We start from the raw sequence: 18,381 nt of genomic DNA, 5'->3' as shown, positions 1-18,381 counted from the left end.
GATAAAAAAAAAAAAAAAAAGGAATCCGAATATTTTGCGTAGATTCTTACAAAAATCCCTGGTCCGATCCACCCAATACTTGGCGCGTAGATAACTATTCTTAACTCAATAACTGAAGTTGGCAATCACACGACTTACCCGAGATTATGGGATTTTTCCAAACTTCAGCTGCGAGCCTGCCACTGTATCTTTACCAATTCCCATCAATGAAATTTACGAAGAAAACTCCAATACTTCCATTTTCAATCAACCCCATTCTTTAATCCGGTATAAATAACCACCCCACGTTCCACACGTTGCCTAACTTGCCTTCTACTTACCAACCCAAACAGGATTGAATCATCTTGTCTTGTTTCCAAAAAAATCCTGTTCTTAGCTTAGGTTACCGTTTCAGGCCCTTTACATTTGAAAGCTCATGGGTTTTGAGTCAATCCAACCATCTTTTTCATCTGGGTTTGTTCATTGTTGTTAAAATTGATCTTTTTTTCATCAGGGTTTGTTGTCAAATATGACGAAGAACACGCTAGAAATCATGTTCTATGCGTAGGTGTCCATTTGCAGGTTTTTTTTTTCAGTTGGAAGTCAATGGTCTATGATTCAATCCAGTCATCCTTTTCATCTGGGATTGTTGTCAAATTTCATGGCTCCCAGTATTTCCTATCTTTTCTTGATTTTATTCCTTGTTCCTTCATATACCCATGTTCAGTCCACAGAAGAAGGCTTCATATCAATAGAGATACTCGAGAAGGGTATTGATTTCGCCAAAGATTTGCTAATAAACACTGGAATCTCCTCCTTGACTCCCCTTGAGGTTCCCCAAATTGAGAAGTCTGTGAGAATCCCACTTATTGGTACTGTCCATATTACTCTTTCAAACATAATTCTTTATCGGGTTGATGTCAATTCTTCAACAGTTACATCCGGTGATACGGGTATAGCTCTTGTTGTTTCGGGGGCCAAGGCATATTTGAGCATGGATTGGAGCTACCATTATCGTACTTGGTTAATCCCAAAGATTTCAGATGAAGGGGTTGCCTTGGTGGAGGTATGCAAAAAGTTTCTTTTACTAGTATTGGATTTCATAGATATATCTATATGCCTGGAGAGTCTTTCAAGATTTTGGTTTTGTATAGAGGGAAGTAGGATAAAATCATAACATGGATTTGGTTACTTTAGTCTGAACTTGCAAACTAGGGATATAATGACTTGTTAAAAATGCGAACCAATTTACTTGATAAACCTCAAAGTGAAGAGGCAATGGTTGGATTCGCTGGAAGCATTCTGGTTTATGCTGGAAAAACAATTCGAACAAATTACAGAGAACTTGATTTTGGTGGATAAGCTCCGTGGTCGTTATGATCCAGGATATCCAATGAACTTGCAACCTTGTTTCAGATGCTCGAACTGTGGATATGCTCATTAGACTTCTTTTGGACAACTGTTGTCTGTGTCTTGAAGTTACTTTTTGTGTCAAAATTCTCAATGAGACAACCTCAGTTGTGATGCTGGTAGCACGTGTCTTCTGGATTATACTGGACTTCACCTTCTTAGCTCTACAAGGGAGGACACTATAGTGGGTAAATAAGAAACTAGAGGGCTAGTTGTAGCTTGATTATTGAACACCACATGGCACAACTTAAAGTGTAAGATGGTTTGGATCGAGAGAGAAGAAAACATTGACAGTAGTAAACTCTTAATACTGGTCTTGTGAAGATGTTGAAATAACTTCCCAAACTCACAGTCAACAGCTCAGTAGAATACGAACTGACAAAAGCCATATCATAGTCAACCATAATGTAGACATGGGTTTTGTATGTAACCATTGATTAATCTCCCATGACAAATCACTTTGCCACCTGCTGGAATTTTTTTTTTTGCTCGGCCCACCTGCTAGAATTGATAACACAAGTAGCATAGGGGAGAGAGCAGCTTGTAGTATTACTCTCTTTGGGCATAAGTGTTGTACGTGCAGTCTTTTGTAGAATTCTTTTTCGCCTTTGGGAGGTCTGGTGATCCTTTCCGACATTTTTACCTAAGGAAATTGTTTTGTGCTTCTTCCTCTAAGGTTAAAAGCATGGAAGTTGGGCTTACTGTAGGGTTGAAGAACCAACAAGGAACTCTTGAACTGTCTCTGCTGGCATGTGGATGCCATGTGAAGGATCTTTCTATAAAGTTGGATGGTGGAGTATCTTGGCTGTACCAAGGGTATGCAATCCTTGTACATAATCTGATCCTTATGAGAAAAACTCTTCTCTCTTTGTATTTAGTATTAGTAGTCAAGCTTGAGTAAATTTTTCGTCTCTTGCCAGTGATCATGAGTTACCTAAAACGTTAAAAGGTTGCATTTGATAGTTAGTGAAGATAATAGCTGAAGATTCTAGAAGAGGTTCCTTCTGAGTTATGAAGAAAAAGATTCTAGAACAAGCCTTGCATCCAACAAGTCAATGCTTTGATAGAATTGCTTCCTTAATTCCTTAATGTGCTTGACGAGCATGCTACACAGGATAAAGGCAGTTTTATTGATTTTGGAAATTTCAATTTGTACATAATGCATATCATGTGCTTCTACATGGATTAATCTTTGTTTTTCTTTCCTTGTTTTAAACTTATTCCAGATAACTTTGTGAGGCACCAAAGATAGGACACTGTCTCCCATGTCATCCTGGTCTGCACGAGAAACTCATGGCACATAGGATACTTTCTTTTCTTTACCAAAAAGAAAGTAGAAGTATTCTTTTAGGTTTCACCAACGAACATGTGAAATGCATAGCACATCAACCCGGAATATGGACCAGTTGATCTTTGAGGCACTCAACTTGAGCATTTTGAAAAAGGTATAATATTCATCAACGCATGAAGAGTAACCCAAATATGGATCGATAGCTGATGATCCAATTGTATTATAAAGTGCCTGTAAACCCAAGGGGGAGAGAACGAGTAGTTAAAGTACAACAAAATTTCTCGTGCATGAGTACTCGATGTCTGGGGTACTGCTTAACCTAGAAGAACTGTCAGTGCCTTGACCGGAAATTAGTCTTCTCGTATCTCGAATTTGAAATTAACTGTTTCTGCCTCATGGGGCTGTCGTTAGTTGAATTCTGCAATTGATCTTCTTTCTACTTTTCAGAGTGGTGGATGCTTTTGAAAAGAAGATACGTTCAGCAATTGAAGATGCCATTTCCCAGAAAATTGAAGATGTTATTTTACAGCTCGACTCCAAATTGCAGTCTCTTCCAAAAGAAATTGCAATAAATAAAATTGCTTCCCTGAACGTTACTTTTGTGAATGACCTTGTTTTCAGTAATTCTTCCGTTGGCCTTGAGATTAATGGGTTATTCACAGCTAGGGATGAAGTTGCAGTTTCTGACAATTATGAAGCAAATTTGCATGCTTCATTATCCTACTTGCAAGCCTTATTATCCTGTGGGGGTCCCTCTAAGATGGGTGGGATATCAATACATGAAAATGTTCTGAATTCGATATCTTCGGTATATTTTAATGTAAGTCCTTAACTCTCCTTGTGCTCACAGTGACGATGCATTTGGGTAGTTAAACAGCAGTTAAAACGTTGTTAACATACTTTCTTTGGTCAGGCAGATCGTATGCATTGGATTATTGACAAGATACCAGATCTGTCCTTGTTGAACACTGCTGAGTGGAGAGTTATTTTACCGCAGCTGTACAAGCAATACCCAAATGATGACATGGATCTTAATGTTTCTATAACTTCACCACCAGTCATAGCGGTTGCACAGACAGACATTGATGGAGAACTCAGCTCAGATGTGACAATTGATGTTTTGGACGCTGGCAATAGAATACCAGTTGCATGTATCTCATTTGTAAGCTTAATTGGGTTTCCATTTAAAGCTTTGAGAGTTATACATGAATGCAGAGTTATCTGGATTCTGGAATGTTGTGTCAGTTAGAGACTTGGATGTGACACTTGCATCTTCTTCTTACACACTCTGCTGTTCTTCTGTTGGTGGTGCAGGTGATTACGTTTTCAGGCTATCCAGAAATCTCGAGGAATAGTCTGGCAGGTAGAGTCGAATTGAATGATTTCACCATGTCCTTGAAGTGGAGCACGATTGGTAACTTTCATTTGCATCTGTTAGAGGTACATACTGGTTCAATCTTTAATTTCATTATGGAGATCAATATTGGAAATTTGGAACAACGTAAAGGATTGCATTCGGTCATCTCTCAGTTTCTATTACATCACAAAAATGTGTCCGATGGGATTACTTTATAAATTAACATTATCTTTCTGTATTTCAATGTCTCTTCCAATCCTTTCCCCTTCTATTGATTTTCCCTGTTTGACGTTATTGAGACTACTTGCCTTCGGGTATTTTTTTTTTTTGCAGCCAGTGATCCAAACTGCCCTGAGAACTGTCCTCTTGCCGTATGTGAATGTACTCCTCTGGAAAGGTTTTCCTTTGCCAAAACTAAAAGGCTATACACTTCACAATGCTCAGTTCAGCTTCGCGGATTCAAGGATTATAGTTTCCACTGATGTCGCGCCTTTATCACAAGGCTATCTGAATCCTCTTGGTGCCTTATTACTAGACTAGTCTATTCTGTGAAAATTGTGATGTAATGTACAAATAAGTTGCTATAGAATGTGAAATGTGTGTATTTTACCTACTTCATGTAATGTACCACAGGGTTTACCTTTATATTTTTGGGAGCTATCCATTTAGAGTATTATGTCCGTATCGGATACGGACATATTTGTAACATGCAGCTTTGTTGATAAACTGCGATCCTATTTATTTTTTTGGTTGAAACTCCTCAGCCATTAACCATTATGGTGCCAACAATGTTGTTTGCTTGTGTTATAGTATCGACCAAGTTCTTTTTGTTTGTTTGTTTTTTTTTTCCACGCCTAATGTCAGATTTTTCTATTTTCTACATAGATGAAGGAAAATATAATGTCATTTATGGAGTGAAAAGCTTTTGCCAAATTGTGTCATTTTACAATTTAGTCACAGGTTTGGAATTGCTATTTTTGCAAGAGTTTCGACACCCTTTTAGTGAACAATTTTCAAGAGGTTTCACCAATTTTAACTTTGCCAAGTGTCATAGCATTCTAATGACCGTAATCCAGTGAGCCTAAGCGACCTCTTTATATAGACTCCTCTAGCCTGATTTCCATACATTTGTTCAGCATTGGTTCAACTTTTCTCCTGCGCATCCTAAGCCCTGATTTATTCTTGGAATTGGTTGTTTGGGTTGATCTTATCCCTAGAGGCTCTCATTTTTACATGACCTTCTTCTTATGATTTTAGTCACAGGCTCTCATTTTTATGATTTTGAGTACTTTCTGTCAGAATTTGACGTTTCTAATTTTTTCGATTTTATTTACTCCACTAATGTTGACTAGCAGTTGATGCCCTTGGGTGTGTCAGAATAAAGTTCCGGATTCGTTCGACTATCAAACTTATCAAAGTATTTGTTTAGACCCATTTGGTTAGCGTCCCTGACTACTACTAGTACGTAGTTCTTTAACATTGCATGCAGTTTGAAGTAATTACTCACGTTCCAGAGTCACTACTACTCTTGGCAATTGAATCTGTTAGACCTCTGCATACACTACTCATGGCTTCCGACAGTTTTGTGTGGTCTGTTCATGGTTCCTGTGTTTGTTCGTTACCTGCTTTCTGTTCTTTCCTAGTCAGGTGGAGAATAATTGTCTTATAAGTAATGGCTTGTATTTAATTGAGAACTGATTAATTTGTTTGCAGATGGATATATGATGAATCAAGAGGTCTATTTCGAGACGTTTCATGTTAGTTGATGTCGGAAACATCTTTTTTAGGTGTTGGCGCTATCTGGGCTCTAGTTTGTATCATCTTCCTTGCACTACTTCCAGTTGCAGCCTTCATTTTGGTGGTTTTTTGTGCTGGTACAGAACTGTTTTGTGTATCGATTTATGGTTCCTGTAAGAGCTTTTACAGATTGTGAGCAGGTGGAATATGAATGGGCATGTCTTCTGCTTTGCTCTGTCAACATTCAGTTATTTATCCAGTAAATGTTTCTGTTTCCTTTTCAAATAATGTTGCTCATTGTTGAGTGGTTAAATCTTACATTCTACACACGGACTGGGCCGGGCCGGGCAAGGCCGTTTATTTACAATCCTTACGGATAACTTCGGGCTTTACGTATACGGGTTGAGGCCTATGCATCTCTGTTTTAGGTGGGCACTGTGCACAATGCACAGTGCCATATTGTGCGGGCATTGTCGGCCCACTCCGAGTTCACTGATGTGGTCTAAACCGTCGGTGTAATAGGAATTTGTTGAGGAGATCACGCGTGCCAAAAGCTGTACTAATCGGAGGAAAAAGGTTTGGCTCGTTGCTTAGAGGACTTGTGGCAAAAGGAGGCCATGTATTGGCACCAGCGCTCCAGGATTAAGTGGCTTCAAATGGGAGATAGACACTTTGTTTGGTTTAGATTTTAGAAAGTTATTTTTGAGAGTTGGAGTGGTAATGAGTGGAGAGAGATAGAGAGAAAAATTTATTGAAAACTGTGCCGAGAGTTAAAAGTTACTCCCAAAATGTCAATCCAAGCAAGGTGAGAAACTCTCGTTTTTTTCACCTCTCAACGATCCAAAGGCGCCAGCGTAACCAAATTCTGAAGCTTAAGGATAAAGAGGGCAATTGGATATCAGAGCCTAAAGAAATTGCTGGAATCATCAAGCTGCACTTCCAGGAGTTATATGCAAGCCTGGGGGATAGGGAGTACGAGGATCTTATCAGCCTTATTGACCCCACTATATCCCCAGAATGTAATGCCAGCCTTGTGAGGAATGTTACTAAGGAGGAGGTGAAAATGGCAGTTTTCCAAATGGGACCGCTTAAGGCCCCTGGGTCAGATGGTTTTCCAGGCCTTTTTTATTAAAATTATTGGGAGAAGGTGGGAGATGAAGTGTTCCAAGCTGTTCAACTTTTCTTCCAAGAGGGTGTTCTTTTGAAAGAGGTTAACCAGACTAATGTTACTCTCATCCCTAAGGTTCCAAATCCTGAATCCATGAACCAGCTACGACCTATTAGCTTATGTCGCTTCATTTATAAGGTTGTTTCAAAAGTGCTAACAAACAGACTTCAGCCTTTTATTCCTGGAATTATTTCAGAGCAGCAATCTGCATTCATACATGGGAGTCAAATCCAGAACAACATTATTGTGGCTCATGAAGTTTTTCATTTTCTAAAACACAAGAAGAGTGGTAAAAAGGCCTCGGTGGTAGTGAAGTTGGACCTTAGCAAGGCTTATGATAAGGTGTGTTGGGACTTTCTATTCAGAGTAATGGAAAAGATGGGTTTCGATGGGAGATGGATTGAATGGGTAAAGCAGTGTGTTTGCTCAGTAAAGTACTCTATCACAGTGAATGGGGGTCAGGTTTGCAACATTTCTCCTAGTAGAGGGCTTCGTCAAGGTGATCCGTTGTCGCCTTATTTATTTCTGATCGTTGCGGATGTGTTCTCAATCCTTATGCAAAACGCTGTGGTGAACAAGTCCATTTGGGGGATTTGTATGAAAAAAAGAGGCCCAGTGGTATCCGATCTTTTATTTGCGGATGACTCTCTTGTCTTCCTTGATGCAGTCTCTCAATCTTGTTTAAATTTCATGGACCTCGTTGCTTGCTTTAGTGAGGCTTCTGGTTTGTCTTTGAATATTCAGAAATCAAGCCTTTTTTTCTCTCCAAACACTGAAGTCAGCCTCAAAGAAGAAATTAAAGGGATAATGGGCATGGAAGAGATGAAGGAGGCAGTGCAATATTTGGGACTCCCGGCGTTTTGGGGAAGATCCAACAGGAAGGCTTTGGGTTACCTCAGAGATAAAATTATGCGTAAGGCTCAAGGGTGGGGAAATGATCAACTCAACCATGTTGGAAAAGAGGTGATTATCAAGTCAGTTTTCCAGCCTATTCCTAAGTATACTTTTATGTGTTTCAAAGTGCCTAGCTCCCTCTGTGCTTGCTTGAATTCGGTGACTTGTAACTTTTGGTGGGGCAAAGGGGTAAGTGGAAGGAAAATTCATTGGGGAGCGTGGCATAAGCTTTCATCTCCAAAATCTATGGGAGGGATAGGGTTTAAGGATTTTGAGTCGTTTAATATAGCCCTTCTCGCTAAGCAATTTTGGCGTATGATGAACAACCCAAATGCCCTATGGGTTAAGGTGCTTAAGAGCTTGTATTTCCCCAAGAATTCTTGTATGAAGGCTGAAAGGGGTTCACGGCCTTCGTGGATTAGGAGTAGCCTACTTGAAGGGAGGAAACTTATTCAGGAAGGGGCCTAGTGGAATGTGGGAAATGGTGAATTAATTCGGTTCTGGGAAGATAAATGGGTTCCAGATATTCTTGGAGGAGTAGTTACTAAACCAACTGGAAATCATGTTGATGAGGTGAAGGTAGCAGAATTCATTAAACCTACAACCAAGGTTTGGGATAGGGGAAAGCTTGAATCTTGCATCCCTTTGGAGGAGGTGCAGAAAATTTGCAATATTCCAATCAGTTTTATCAGGGCCCAGGACAAGCTGATTTGGCGACATACTAACTCCGGAAAGTACACGGTGAAGTCAGGCTATGCTCAGAAGGTTATCAAATCTATGGAAGGAAATCCAGCCCCTCCTTCTTGTTCGTTTAGTCCCTCAAAGTCTATGTGGAATCGTTTGTGGAAGGTGAAGGCTATGCCCAAAGTTCGTATGTTTGTTTGGAAAGCTGTGAAAAATTGGGTATCTTGTTGAGCAAATCTATTTCGGAGAAAATGTGCTTCATCCTCTCAGTGCCCAATCTGCAACAATGCAAGCGAGACTATCGAGCATGTGCTGTTTCATTGCCAGTGGAGTAGGGCAGTGTGGTTTGGAAGCGGCAAGTCTTTTTGGTCCCATTATAAGGAGGTTGAGTCAGTGGATAAATGGGTAGAAGATTTGTTATGTGGAAACCTTGCTAAGGAATCTACAGACGAGGACGTGGGTGCCATCTTTCAATTGTGTTGGGAAATTTGGAAGGCCAGAAACAACTTTGTGTTCAATGGGAAATTCCCAAAGCCCGAAGAAGTGATCGAGCAAGCTAGAAGAACCAACTCAGATTTTTTGCAAGTAGTGTTCGTGGGATCTGTTCAAGGCGTTCCTACGCCTGTTCGAGAGTCTCGTTGGAGATCTCCCCCTCCGGGAGTGGTTAAATTCAATATCGATGGAGCGTTTAAATCCTCTCGCAGCTTGGCTGCCTTTGGCATTATTGCTAGAGTAAGTGGTGGATCTGCTATTCTATGGCGTTATGGTTGTGTGTCTGTTTCTTCTGCTTTGGCTATCGAAGCATGGGCTCTAAGGATTGCTTGTATTGTGGCTATGGAACAGGATCTTATAGAGGTCATCTTTGAATCTGATTGTCAAAATCTGATTAACTCGGTTTGCGACTCGTCGATGCAGTGCTCATGGAAGATCGAGGCAATTGTGAATAACATTAGAGAGTGGGTTGTATCTAAAAAGTGGTCATTCGTTTGGTGTGGTAGGAAATGTAACAGTGCGGCGCACTAGATTGCTTCTCACCGTAGGGAGAGGAACTTTTTGAGTTTTTCAGGTTGTATTCCGCCCGCTTTAGTTTCCATCTTGTCCAGTGATGTATCTTGAGCTGGTTTCTTTGGAATACAATGACATTTTAAAAAAAAAAAAAAATCGGACATCAATATCTATAATCCAAGTTTAGCCCACGTGATAAGGAAAACAAAGCATGTGAATTTGTGGGTTTTCCAAAAACATCTCCAACCATGTTTAGTATATCCTGAAGCCTATAATCAAAACCTAGCCACAGAAAGAAGCTCGTATTGATGTAACTTCTTGAGCACAAAACAGTATGTCTCGATTTAATCGCTCTACTCCATTAGAATAATTTGAAAGAAACCCTAAATTTCATGCCCTTCTAGCTACCATTTCCAATACCATTGAACTCACAACTCAAGTTTCTATACTAGTACTTCAAAGTCAAGGAACATGATCATGAAATCGAACTCGAGGACTATGGTGTTGGCCCCATCCGGGCCGTTAATGCTCGGCAATGGATGGTTCAAATATCACCTTGGCTTGACGACTGAGATCTCTCTATGAGAGAGAGAGAGAGAGAGAGAGAGAGAGAGAGAGAGTTTTTTGAATCCTTACTATCCGTGTGATGTGATACAATTATTATCTTCTTTTTTTCTGCCAATTACAGAGACGGCTAAGTGGACCTTGGTATAAAAAGCTAAAGAACATGCCATAGATACAGGAAAAAAAGGGAAATTCTCCGATACACACTCCTTGTTTGGGGTGTACCCTACGTCCGCGCCCTCACGAAGTTTTGTGGCCGGAGATGAAAATCCATATCACACACCATGAATACGAACTTAGTGAAAATTTAGGTTCATTGTTACCAACTTCATGCATGAGAATGACCTCTTTAATTACCCTTGTCCCCTGCTGCCCTGAACATATAATTGCATGAACCTGACATATGTACAAGAAATGAATACGAGTGAGAAATAAACTGTACGTTGCTATATCCTTACCAGAAGTCTCTGTTATTTTTGATTTATGAGTAAATAATCCTCAAACCATTGACCCATTCAGCTTTCCCAAGTTTAGGATCATTAAATATACATAAAAGGAGGACTAAGAAAAGCACTATATGCATGCACCAGATCAATAGCACTAGAGTCTATTTATGTCCTAAGCTAGCTAGTGAAGATTTCTTGAAGGCTTGTCCTCAACTGATAGCTACATGAGCTTGTCCCCATGTTCAATTTTGTCTCAAGAATCCTTTAACCAAACAGTTTATAACATGGCATGCTTCAATAATTAGGGGAAGACTGTTCCCTTGTATGCCCTTACAAGACCATGCTTGGGACATAGCGCCCAACCAAAGTTGAAAACTACCTACTACTTTGGTTAGTATTCAAAGCAGTTATTCTTGAATAACAACATTGATTAATTGCATTGTAACCCCGAGAGTCGGTCAGATTGGTTGGTGGGTATGCTCTTTACACAATTAATTGGGGTCATGCCGCAAGAAAATAATTTCTTGTGACTCCCCTAGTCCCGGTGTGAATGGCCTCCGTTTGACCGGATCGGGAGAGGATTAGTCGAGGTGCGCGTAAGCTGGCCCGACAACCTGACTGTCAAACAAAACAAAACAAAACCATTGATTGCATTGTCATAAGTTGAATCCTAACAGTCCTCCATTCTTCCATTCTAAATTGTCATCCGGCACTTTTTTTATAAATCGACTCCGGGGCCCTATGGACTGATTAATCCGGTGAACTAAATCTATCATTCACTAGCAAGGGGCCCAATTAAATTCGGGACACAACACCATGTGATCTGGCTTAAGCTTAATACAGTAATCGATAGCACTCGGATGAGAGTCGACCCTAGCTAGACCAAAGCTTCCTGAGGCCCTTGAATTGTTATTATCTGTAAAGTGGCCGGTTTATGTTAACTGAACTGAGCAAGTCTTGATTATAACTACCTGGAATGCACCTAGGTGGATTGGGTTGTCCTCTGCTTGGACAGTCCGGATCGCCAATGTGGTACTCGTTCGGCACCCAAAAACTTCTTCTAGTCAGAACCCATCACGGTTTTACCAAAAACTTCTCCTTGTCAGAATCCATCACGGTTTTACTCGATGATTTTTTGATCTATTAATTGTGCAGGCTTGCTTCTGTATATAAATTCTTTTAAGGAATGAACACGAGGTTTCATCAAAATCAACAGTTTGTTTTTAAATCATACTTAATCTTCAACTTTGAATCCAAACATGATGAAATCACCTTGCCACGATTATCAGGCCCCAATTCAGACAGCGCTGTTATCCATGATCCAAACAAACACTAAATTAACGATTTTTGACCCTTGAATTTGGAAGAATGTACGTACGTGTATCCAAACCCCAGCTGGAAGTTTGGCCAAGTGCTTCTGAAAAGGCTTGTAATCACTGAAGATTTGTCCGGTCGTTAACTTTAGAGGCTCCCAACCACTATATTTTTACCAGTGTGACACATTTGGCTTGAAACCCAATCTTTTTCACCCCTTTTTGGAGACAAAGCAGTTAAAGCCGTAAATCTCCCACCTGAGTCTCAAAAATTCCTAGTAGGAGTAGTTTCTAAATGTAGTACAGTAATAAATTACGATCGCCAAATAGTAGATTTCTTGCCATGTGTGGGGGCCATAAATGGTAAAAGAAGGAGTATTATTGACAAGAACTCGTGACAAGGGGCATAAATAAACTCTAGCTACCATCTTTTTTGACCACTCCACCATCTCCTCCTCCCTACACTTTTTATGATCAGTTTATAGCTTTTTAACCACCTTCAATGTCTTCAATGTCAATGTCAAACCGACAATTTCAGGTAATGAGTGAACCCAACTTTTGAAAAATTATTACTCCCCTCCGTTCCCATTTTTTCGATTCCGGTTAGTACTTTTTGCCATTCCGAAAAGATTGTTCCACTTCTTAACTAAATGGGTGATAGACAACGAAATTCCTTTTCTACCCTTGTATTTTTTAAATTAGTAGTGCTTAAAAAAGTAAGAGAAGACAGTGATTGAAGGATAAGATGAGAAAAAACTAGTTTTTAAAAGTGCAATAATTGTGTTCTCTTTATTTATTTTTTTAAACACAAAAGGATAAAAGATTAATTTCACTTACCACCTTTACTAAGCAATTACCGAGTAGCGAGGGGTATAAAGACCCTCTTAAACACGCAAATACTTAATTAGCCCAAATTCCTGATATGGGAGCTAGCCTAGAATCCCCAAAATGAACTAAAAAATGGGGATGGAGGGAGTACATGACATTAATAATCAACAGATTTTTTTGTTTACTTGGGTTTCCCAGAACCACCCCCCTCTCTCTCTTAGCGCAATTTTAAATAAGTTTTCTATCCACTTATTATATATATAATCTCGTCTCTCTATCTATCTCTCCGCGTACTTAGTATATATTATCCGGGAAACTTTTACCAACCCTCCCCGTAAAACGTGTTTCTGGAAATTAAATTTCAGTTTTTGCCACAAAGTTATATTCGTCAAGTATATATACTGTATCAACTACTGGCTAGGACCAAATGTTCAAACCACGACTACTCTCTCATTGAATAAGGTGAATTATTGCTACACACTTTTCGTATTAAGTTTACTTTCTGACTCCTTTGTTTTGCCCAAATTTCAAACAAGCCGTAAGTAAAATCTTTTCACTTGGGGTTCTCACAACTACGTACCCGTCTCTCTAATTAGCACGATTTTATTAAGTTTTCTCTTCGCTTATCACTCTCTCTATCTATCTCGCTTGACTCATCATGCGAAAAATTAACCAGTATTAATTCTATCTAAACTTTTACCAAACAACCTCTTGGATTGAACGGATCAAAAAAAAAAAACCTCTTAGAGTTGAAGGATATATGCGGACCAGGAGACCCTGCCGAGGCAGGGGTGCCGAGCGCATCTCGACTGTCCAAAAGTGTTTTGGACAGCCCGGATGCAAAGGTACCGAACGGATTTAAAAAAAAAGAAAAAGATAAGGAAAAAGATGTTTTGATCCGGGCCGTTGATTTCGAGATGAACGGCCAGATTGCCCGCTCAACTCCCGCTCGGTAGGGGTGCCGCTCGGCAGGGTCCCCGGGTCCGATATATGCATGGTTGAATCCTAAAAGGACAAATTGAAACATTAACGGTCCGTCCTAGTATCACGGGAACCGGCGTCTATCACGGCCAGATGACTTTCCAGAGAGAGAGAGAGAGAGAGAGTCTGAGAGTGTTTACCAAAAGAGAGAGAGAGAGAGGGTTGAAACATTCACGTGTTGGATAGAGTTGATAACAAGCTTCCGGGTCTCTTGTGTTTTTTATACTTCTCCTTTAATTATTAATTAAATTAATTAAAACAGATTTTACTCCATGATTAAGCTTACCGTAAAAAATGCTCGCCGATATTTGACTCTCTGCCTTCTCCTCCTTCGCTTCTAGAACGCGTGGAAATGTAAATGAAACCATTTGTGAACTTAATTGGGGAAGGGAACATCTGATCTTCAGTTAAACTAGCTAGTAAGTCCACGTTTAGGTAAAGATAATTATAATTAAATAATATAATTACTACTCCTACTATTTATTTAACCCAAAACGATTGGTTTGGTGATCAAGACCTGAAACTTGGAGTTTGCTAAGCTCCTCCCAAAAGACCTGAAACTGCTATCAATTCTTGTGGAGTCATTCCATAAAAAGTTTTGTTTCGGCTTTAAATAGGTCGTCGATCCGCTAGTAAACGATTGGTCAAAAATTAGTTGAGGTGTCCGTAATTAGCTGACCCAGACATCCTAAGAAATGGAAGGAAACCTCACCGCATGTACGTATAGCACTGTTGGGGCATCCAGAAGTTGCTTCGGAATAGTGCTTAAATTGGATTCCATATATAATTAGTCTAGTCATGAGTAGTTTAAAGGACTAATCATGAGTAGTTTAAAGGACTAATCAGGTAGCTAACTGAACCTTGATTTTTGGAATGACCCGATTAAACAATAATTAATCTATCTCTTTGTCTTTCAATTGATGCCTAAAATCTTCATTCTTTCTCCCCCAAAGGTCCTCTTTTTGCTGACTATACACATTATATATATATATATATATATATATATATATATATATATATACACACACACACACACACTCTAACTCTACAGTATAAAGCCAACAGCATTATTATAACTAGCCAGGGTTCGATCATTGTGGCCCCAAACTGCTTAAAACGTACATGGACATTCTAATAACCAGATAAAATAGTAGTATGATCTTGCTCAAAGTAACATTTGTTTTTTTGCATGATTATAGGGAAAAATAGGAACCTCTCTCCTCTATCTCTCTCCCTAGCTCTAGAGTTAGTAGTCAATGATTTGCTTTTGCATCAAGTGGATTGGTAAGTGGAAGGCGTGTAAGAGTCACATAATTCGTGTGCGAGTGCGCAAACAGGCTGGAGCACGTGTACAAGCGTAGAAAGTGTCTTTTTGAAATATTTTCCTAATTACTAAAAATGGAAGTGCGGTGTGAGCATTGAAAGCAGGGCGCAAGACATTTTGAAGGATTATATGACTAAAGTAGGCGCCGTTATACTTTTACGCATTTGACAAGAATTCAAACCTCTTTAATTACAATTAACAATACTGACTTTTTTCCGAGAATAAGAACATGCATTTGCTTTTGCATAAAGCAAGAAAGCAAAAATCTAATCAGAATAGCATGTTATGATTAATGCTATATTTAAATAGGCGAAAGATGCAACCAAATGGGTCCGATGGACAATCAAATGTATATTTATATAAAGGAGATGCATATATTACAAAAGTACTTTTTTTCTTTTTGTTTGTTTAATAACTGTTAACTGCAAAAGATAGCAACCGAATTAACCAGATTTGAAAAAAATATTGGAATACTATTCAAACCCAGTTTAACAAAACTAACCCATCACAACTAATGATCGTTTACAGTGTACCCAAGGGTTAAGTGTTAAGTACCTTTCGATAGTTCCTGTAAAGTGTAAACAATGGCTGGAAGGAGACAGTTCTTTTTTCTTTTTTGATTGGCGAAAGTCAATATTGTCAGAATAGCTTGATTAGCACTTTGTAAAAAGAGTTAAACGATCCTGACGATATTTTATCTTGTCAACACTTGTAACTGCACTCTTGATACTGTTGGGCTGAAGGTCTTGGCGCCGGGAGACAAAAGGCCGGGAGAGTTACGGAGTAATACCATTAAAGGGAAGCACTCCACTCCGGCGTCAATCTTGGAGTACTGCTTTTAATTCTTGTTGCATGCATGTGATGCCCATTTATGCAATATTATCTCGATTGATATATAGGACTTAATTAAGTATATCTTATGCACCTCTTTTTCTTACTTTACAGAATAGTACTTTAGTCTGTGCACTTCTCTTTCTGCACCTCAATTATCAAGAGGTCAAGATTTCGAATCTGCATGTGCTACATGTATGTGAGTATTATTTCCCTTGTATTTTTTGTTCTCAGGCTGTTACTTAGGTTGGTTGTGGAATTGTTTTCAATTTGAATGTAATTCAGATATTTACAATTAATTATTCTCATACCGCTTGTGATAAAAGAAAATAATCAGATTGATATAGCTTTGCAACACCTCGACGCAAGAGCGGAGCCAGGACTTGAGCTCATTGGTGGCAAATTTAGAAGAAATCAATTTTTAATAAAAGATAATTATGGTAAATATTTCCGAAATTGTACATATAACAACCCGAATTTTCACGTCAATTTTTTTTGAATAAAATTAAACATTTTATTATAATTCTTTTACTAAAAATTATTTTATCATTTATTAAAGTGATTGTATTATTATAATTTAACTCTATGAGCTAGCAAAAATCCTTTGATATCATAGGATTTTTCCATATCTTGAACCTTGATATTCTTGTACTCAACTATTATAGAACCCTAACCTTAGGTTCATGATCCTAAAAATCTAGGAAAGATACGGGTGACAAAGTGCAATGTAATCTAGTGTTTTTAATATTGTGACATAATGGGGTTTATATACTGGCCCTCATTTGCTCACGAAATAACCCAAAAAAACGCCCTAAAAATCCGCTGCGAAGGCCTCTCGATACCGATACCTCCACAACCTTGGTATTGGTCCGAGCGCACTAATTGCTAGCCGCTCTAACCTCCTCGGTACCGATACCGCCACAACCTGGTATCGGTATCGAGGCCTTTAACTTCAGCTTCACAGCACCCAACAACTTTCACAACATCTTATTTTCATTTCCTAAACTTAAGTAAAAATTATATTTTAAACCTTTTTTTTACCTCTTCTTTACTTTAATTTATTTAATGAAAATAAGAAAGTACTCCCCATTTGGAAACAATGGCATTACCAGAAATTTGAGATTTCAATCCAATCAAAATGTTGACCCCCAGCTTTTAGTGTAAAACAGAAAACAACACCTTTCTATAGAAGAAATGGCTCAAAACATGACCTAACTCTTCGAATAAAACCTTGCAAATTTGAAGTTGCTCTTAGAAAAATTCAAGGATCAATTACCGCCATTTTTTATCTCGAAAATCGATACTTCTTCGAAAAATCATTTTTCCATACTTAGACAAATTTTCAGGGGCCAACAGGGTCTTCCTTAGTTCCTCGGGTACTTGGACCCACTTGGACCATCCATGACGTCAAAATGTGCCTTATTCACACGATTTACCTGCAAACACTAAAAACATACCTTACATGCAATATCAAAGAAAACACTTACTTTATAAAAGTAAATATGATAAAACTAAGGACTTAAGCACCAAGAATATGCATTATTAGGTGCTTATCAATGATCCTAAAAATTTAGGAAAGATATCGGTGAATCTAGGAGAGATCTTGAGAGATATATAGAGAGAGATCTAGGAAAAGATTTGAGAAATCTAACAAAGATTTGGGAGAGACATGTCAAGTACGTACATGTAGATGAGGAGAGAAATCTAAAAATTGATCTTGTAGTTAATACTATGATTTGTAGTACAAATTCTTTTCCTCCAAGAAAGCCTAAACTTGGATTAAAATCCTAGATCTTATTATACTATTTGATTCTTGCATTAAAACCTAAGACTAGAAAGAATAAATCTAGAACCCTAGTGTGTGAGTGCCGAAATGTGAGAGGGAGAGATTGGAGCAGATTTTGCCCTTGATACTATTGTGCAAAACCCTTAAAACCCCTAAGGATTTGGCTATGAACTCATACTTGTGTGATAACCCAATTTTCACCTTAAAAATTAAAAATACAATTATTGAAAAAATTTATTGAAACACTGACACTGTGGTTAGATTCGAAACATTTTTTTTCCTAGTCTGCAGTAAAGTTTAGACAATTTTTCTGAGAACGAAGTTCGGACAGCGTAACCTTTCAAGAACTGCACGCATTTAGATTGTCAACTAGATATTTTTCTAAGGCTTGGCAATATTGGCAGATAGTTCCCAAATGAGATCGGTTCTTCAAAAAAAAAATGCTATGAATTTAATAGTATTATTCACATAGACAAACTTCATTGGGTAGTTATATAAATTAAGGAGCTAACATTAAGCGAGCAGCTTACCATTAAGATTTAGAGAGTATACTAAGTCATGACTTAAGATTTATAAAAATTAGAGTGTTTTTGGTGTATCTATCAATTTCTATTTTACAAATATTGCCCCAACCCTATTAACAACATTGTGGTTCGGGAGTGACGCACGAGTCCCCGCGAGACAGAAAGTCGTAGGGTTCAAAGAATATTCTGGAAAGAATCATATTAGATATAGTTAGATTTATTAAGATTTGTTTTAGATTTTATAACTAGATATTAGTAT

The 18,381-nt window shown here is 38.5% G+C and overlaps 1 protein-coding gene across 1 annotated transcript; it reads left to right on the top strand.

Annotated features, from left to right (window-relative positions):
* Nucleotides 1-33: 33 nt before the first annotated feature.
* Nucleotides 34-4,823, top strand: LOC131329601 (putative BPI/LBP family protein At1g04970). The gene is made up of 6 exons (XM_058362825.1): nt 34-1,045; nt 2,066-2,205; nt 3,128-3,500; nt 3,594-3,842; nt 3,995-4,120; nt 4,371-4,823. The coding sequence occupies exons 1-6, from the start codon at nt 593-595 to the stop codon at nt 4,575-4,577; spliced, it is 1,548 nt and encodes a 515-aa protein (XP_058218808.1). The 5' UTR covers nt 34-592; the 3' UTR covers nt 4,578-4,823.
* The last annotated feature ends 13,558 nt before the right edge of the window (nt 4,824-18,381 follow it).

The sequence above is a fragment of the Rhododendron vialii genome, chromosome 6a (genome assembly GCF_030253575.1).
Source record: "Rhododendron vialii isolate Sample 1 chromosome 6a, ASM3025357v1".
In the NCBI taxonomy this organism is placed as follows: Eukaryota; Viridiplantae; Streptophyta; class Magnoliopsida; order Ericales; family Ericaceae; genus Rhododendron; species Rhododendron vialii.
Note: the sequence above shows the minus strand (reverse complement) of the source record. Positions and strands in the feature narration are given on the sequence as shown.

What these genes read in the sequence shown, in the direction of transcription:
- LOC131329601 (XM_058362825.1), top strand. Translation starts at nt 593, where the DNA reads ATGATTCAATCCAGTCATCCTTTTCATCTGGGATTGTTGTCAAATTTC. An exon ending in GTATCTTGGCTGTACCAAGG is followed by an intron (nt 2,206 to 3,127) that starts GTATGCAATCCT and finishes TCTACTTTTCAG; the next exon opens with AGTGGTGGATGCTTTTGAAA. An exon ending in TTCATTTGCATCTGTTAGAG is followed by an intron (nt 4,121 to 4,370) that starts GTACATACTGGT and finishes TTTTTTTTGCAG; the next exon opens with CCAGTGATCCAAACTGCCCT.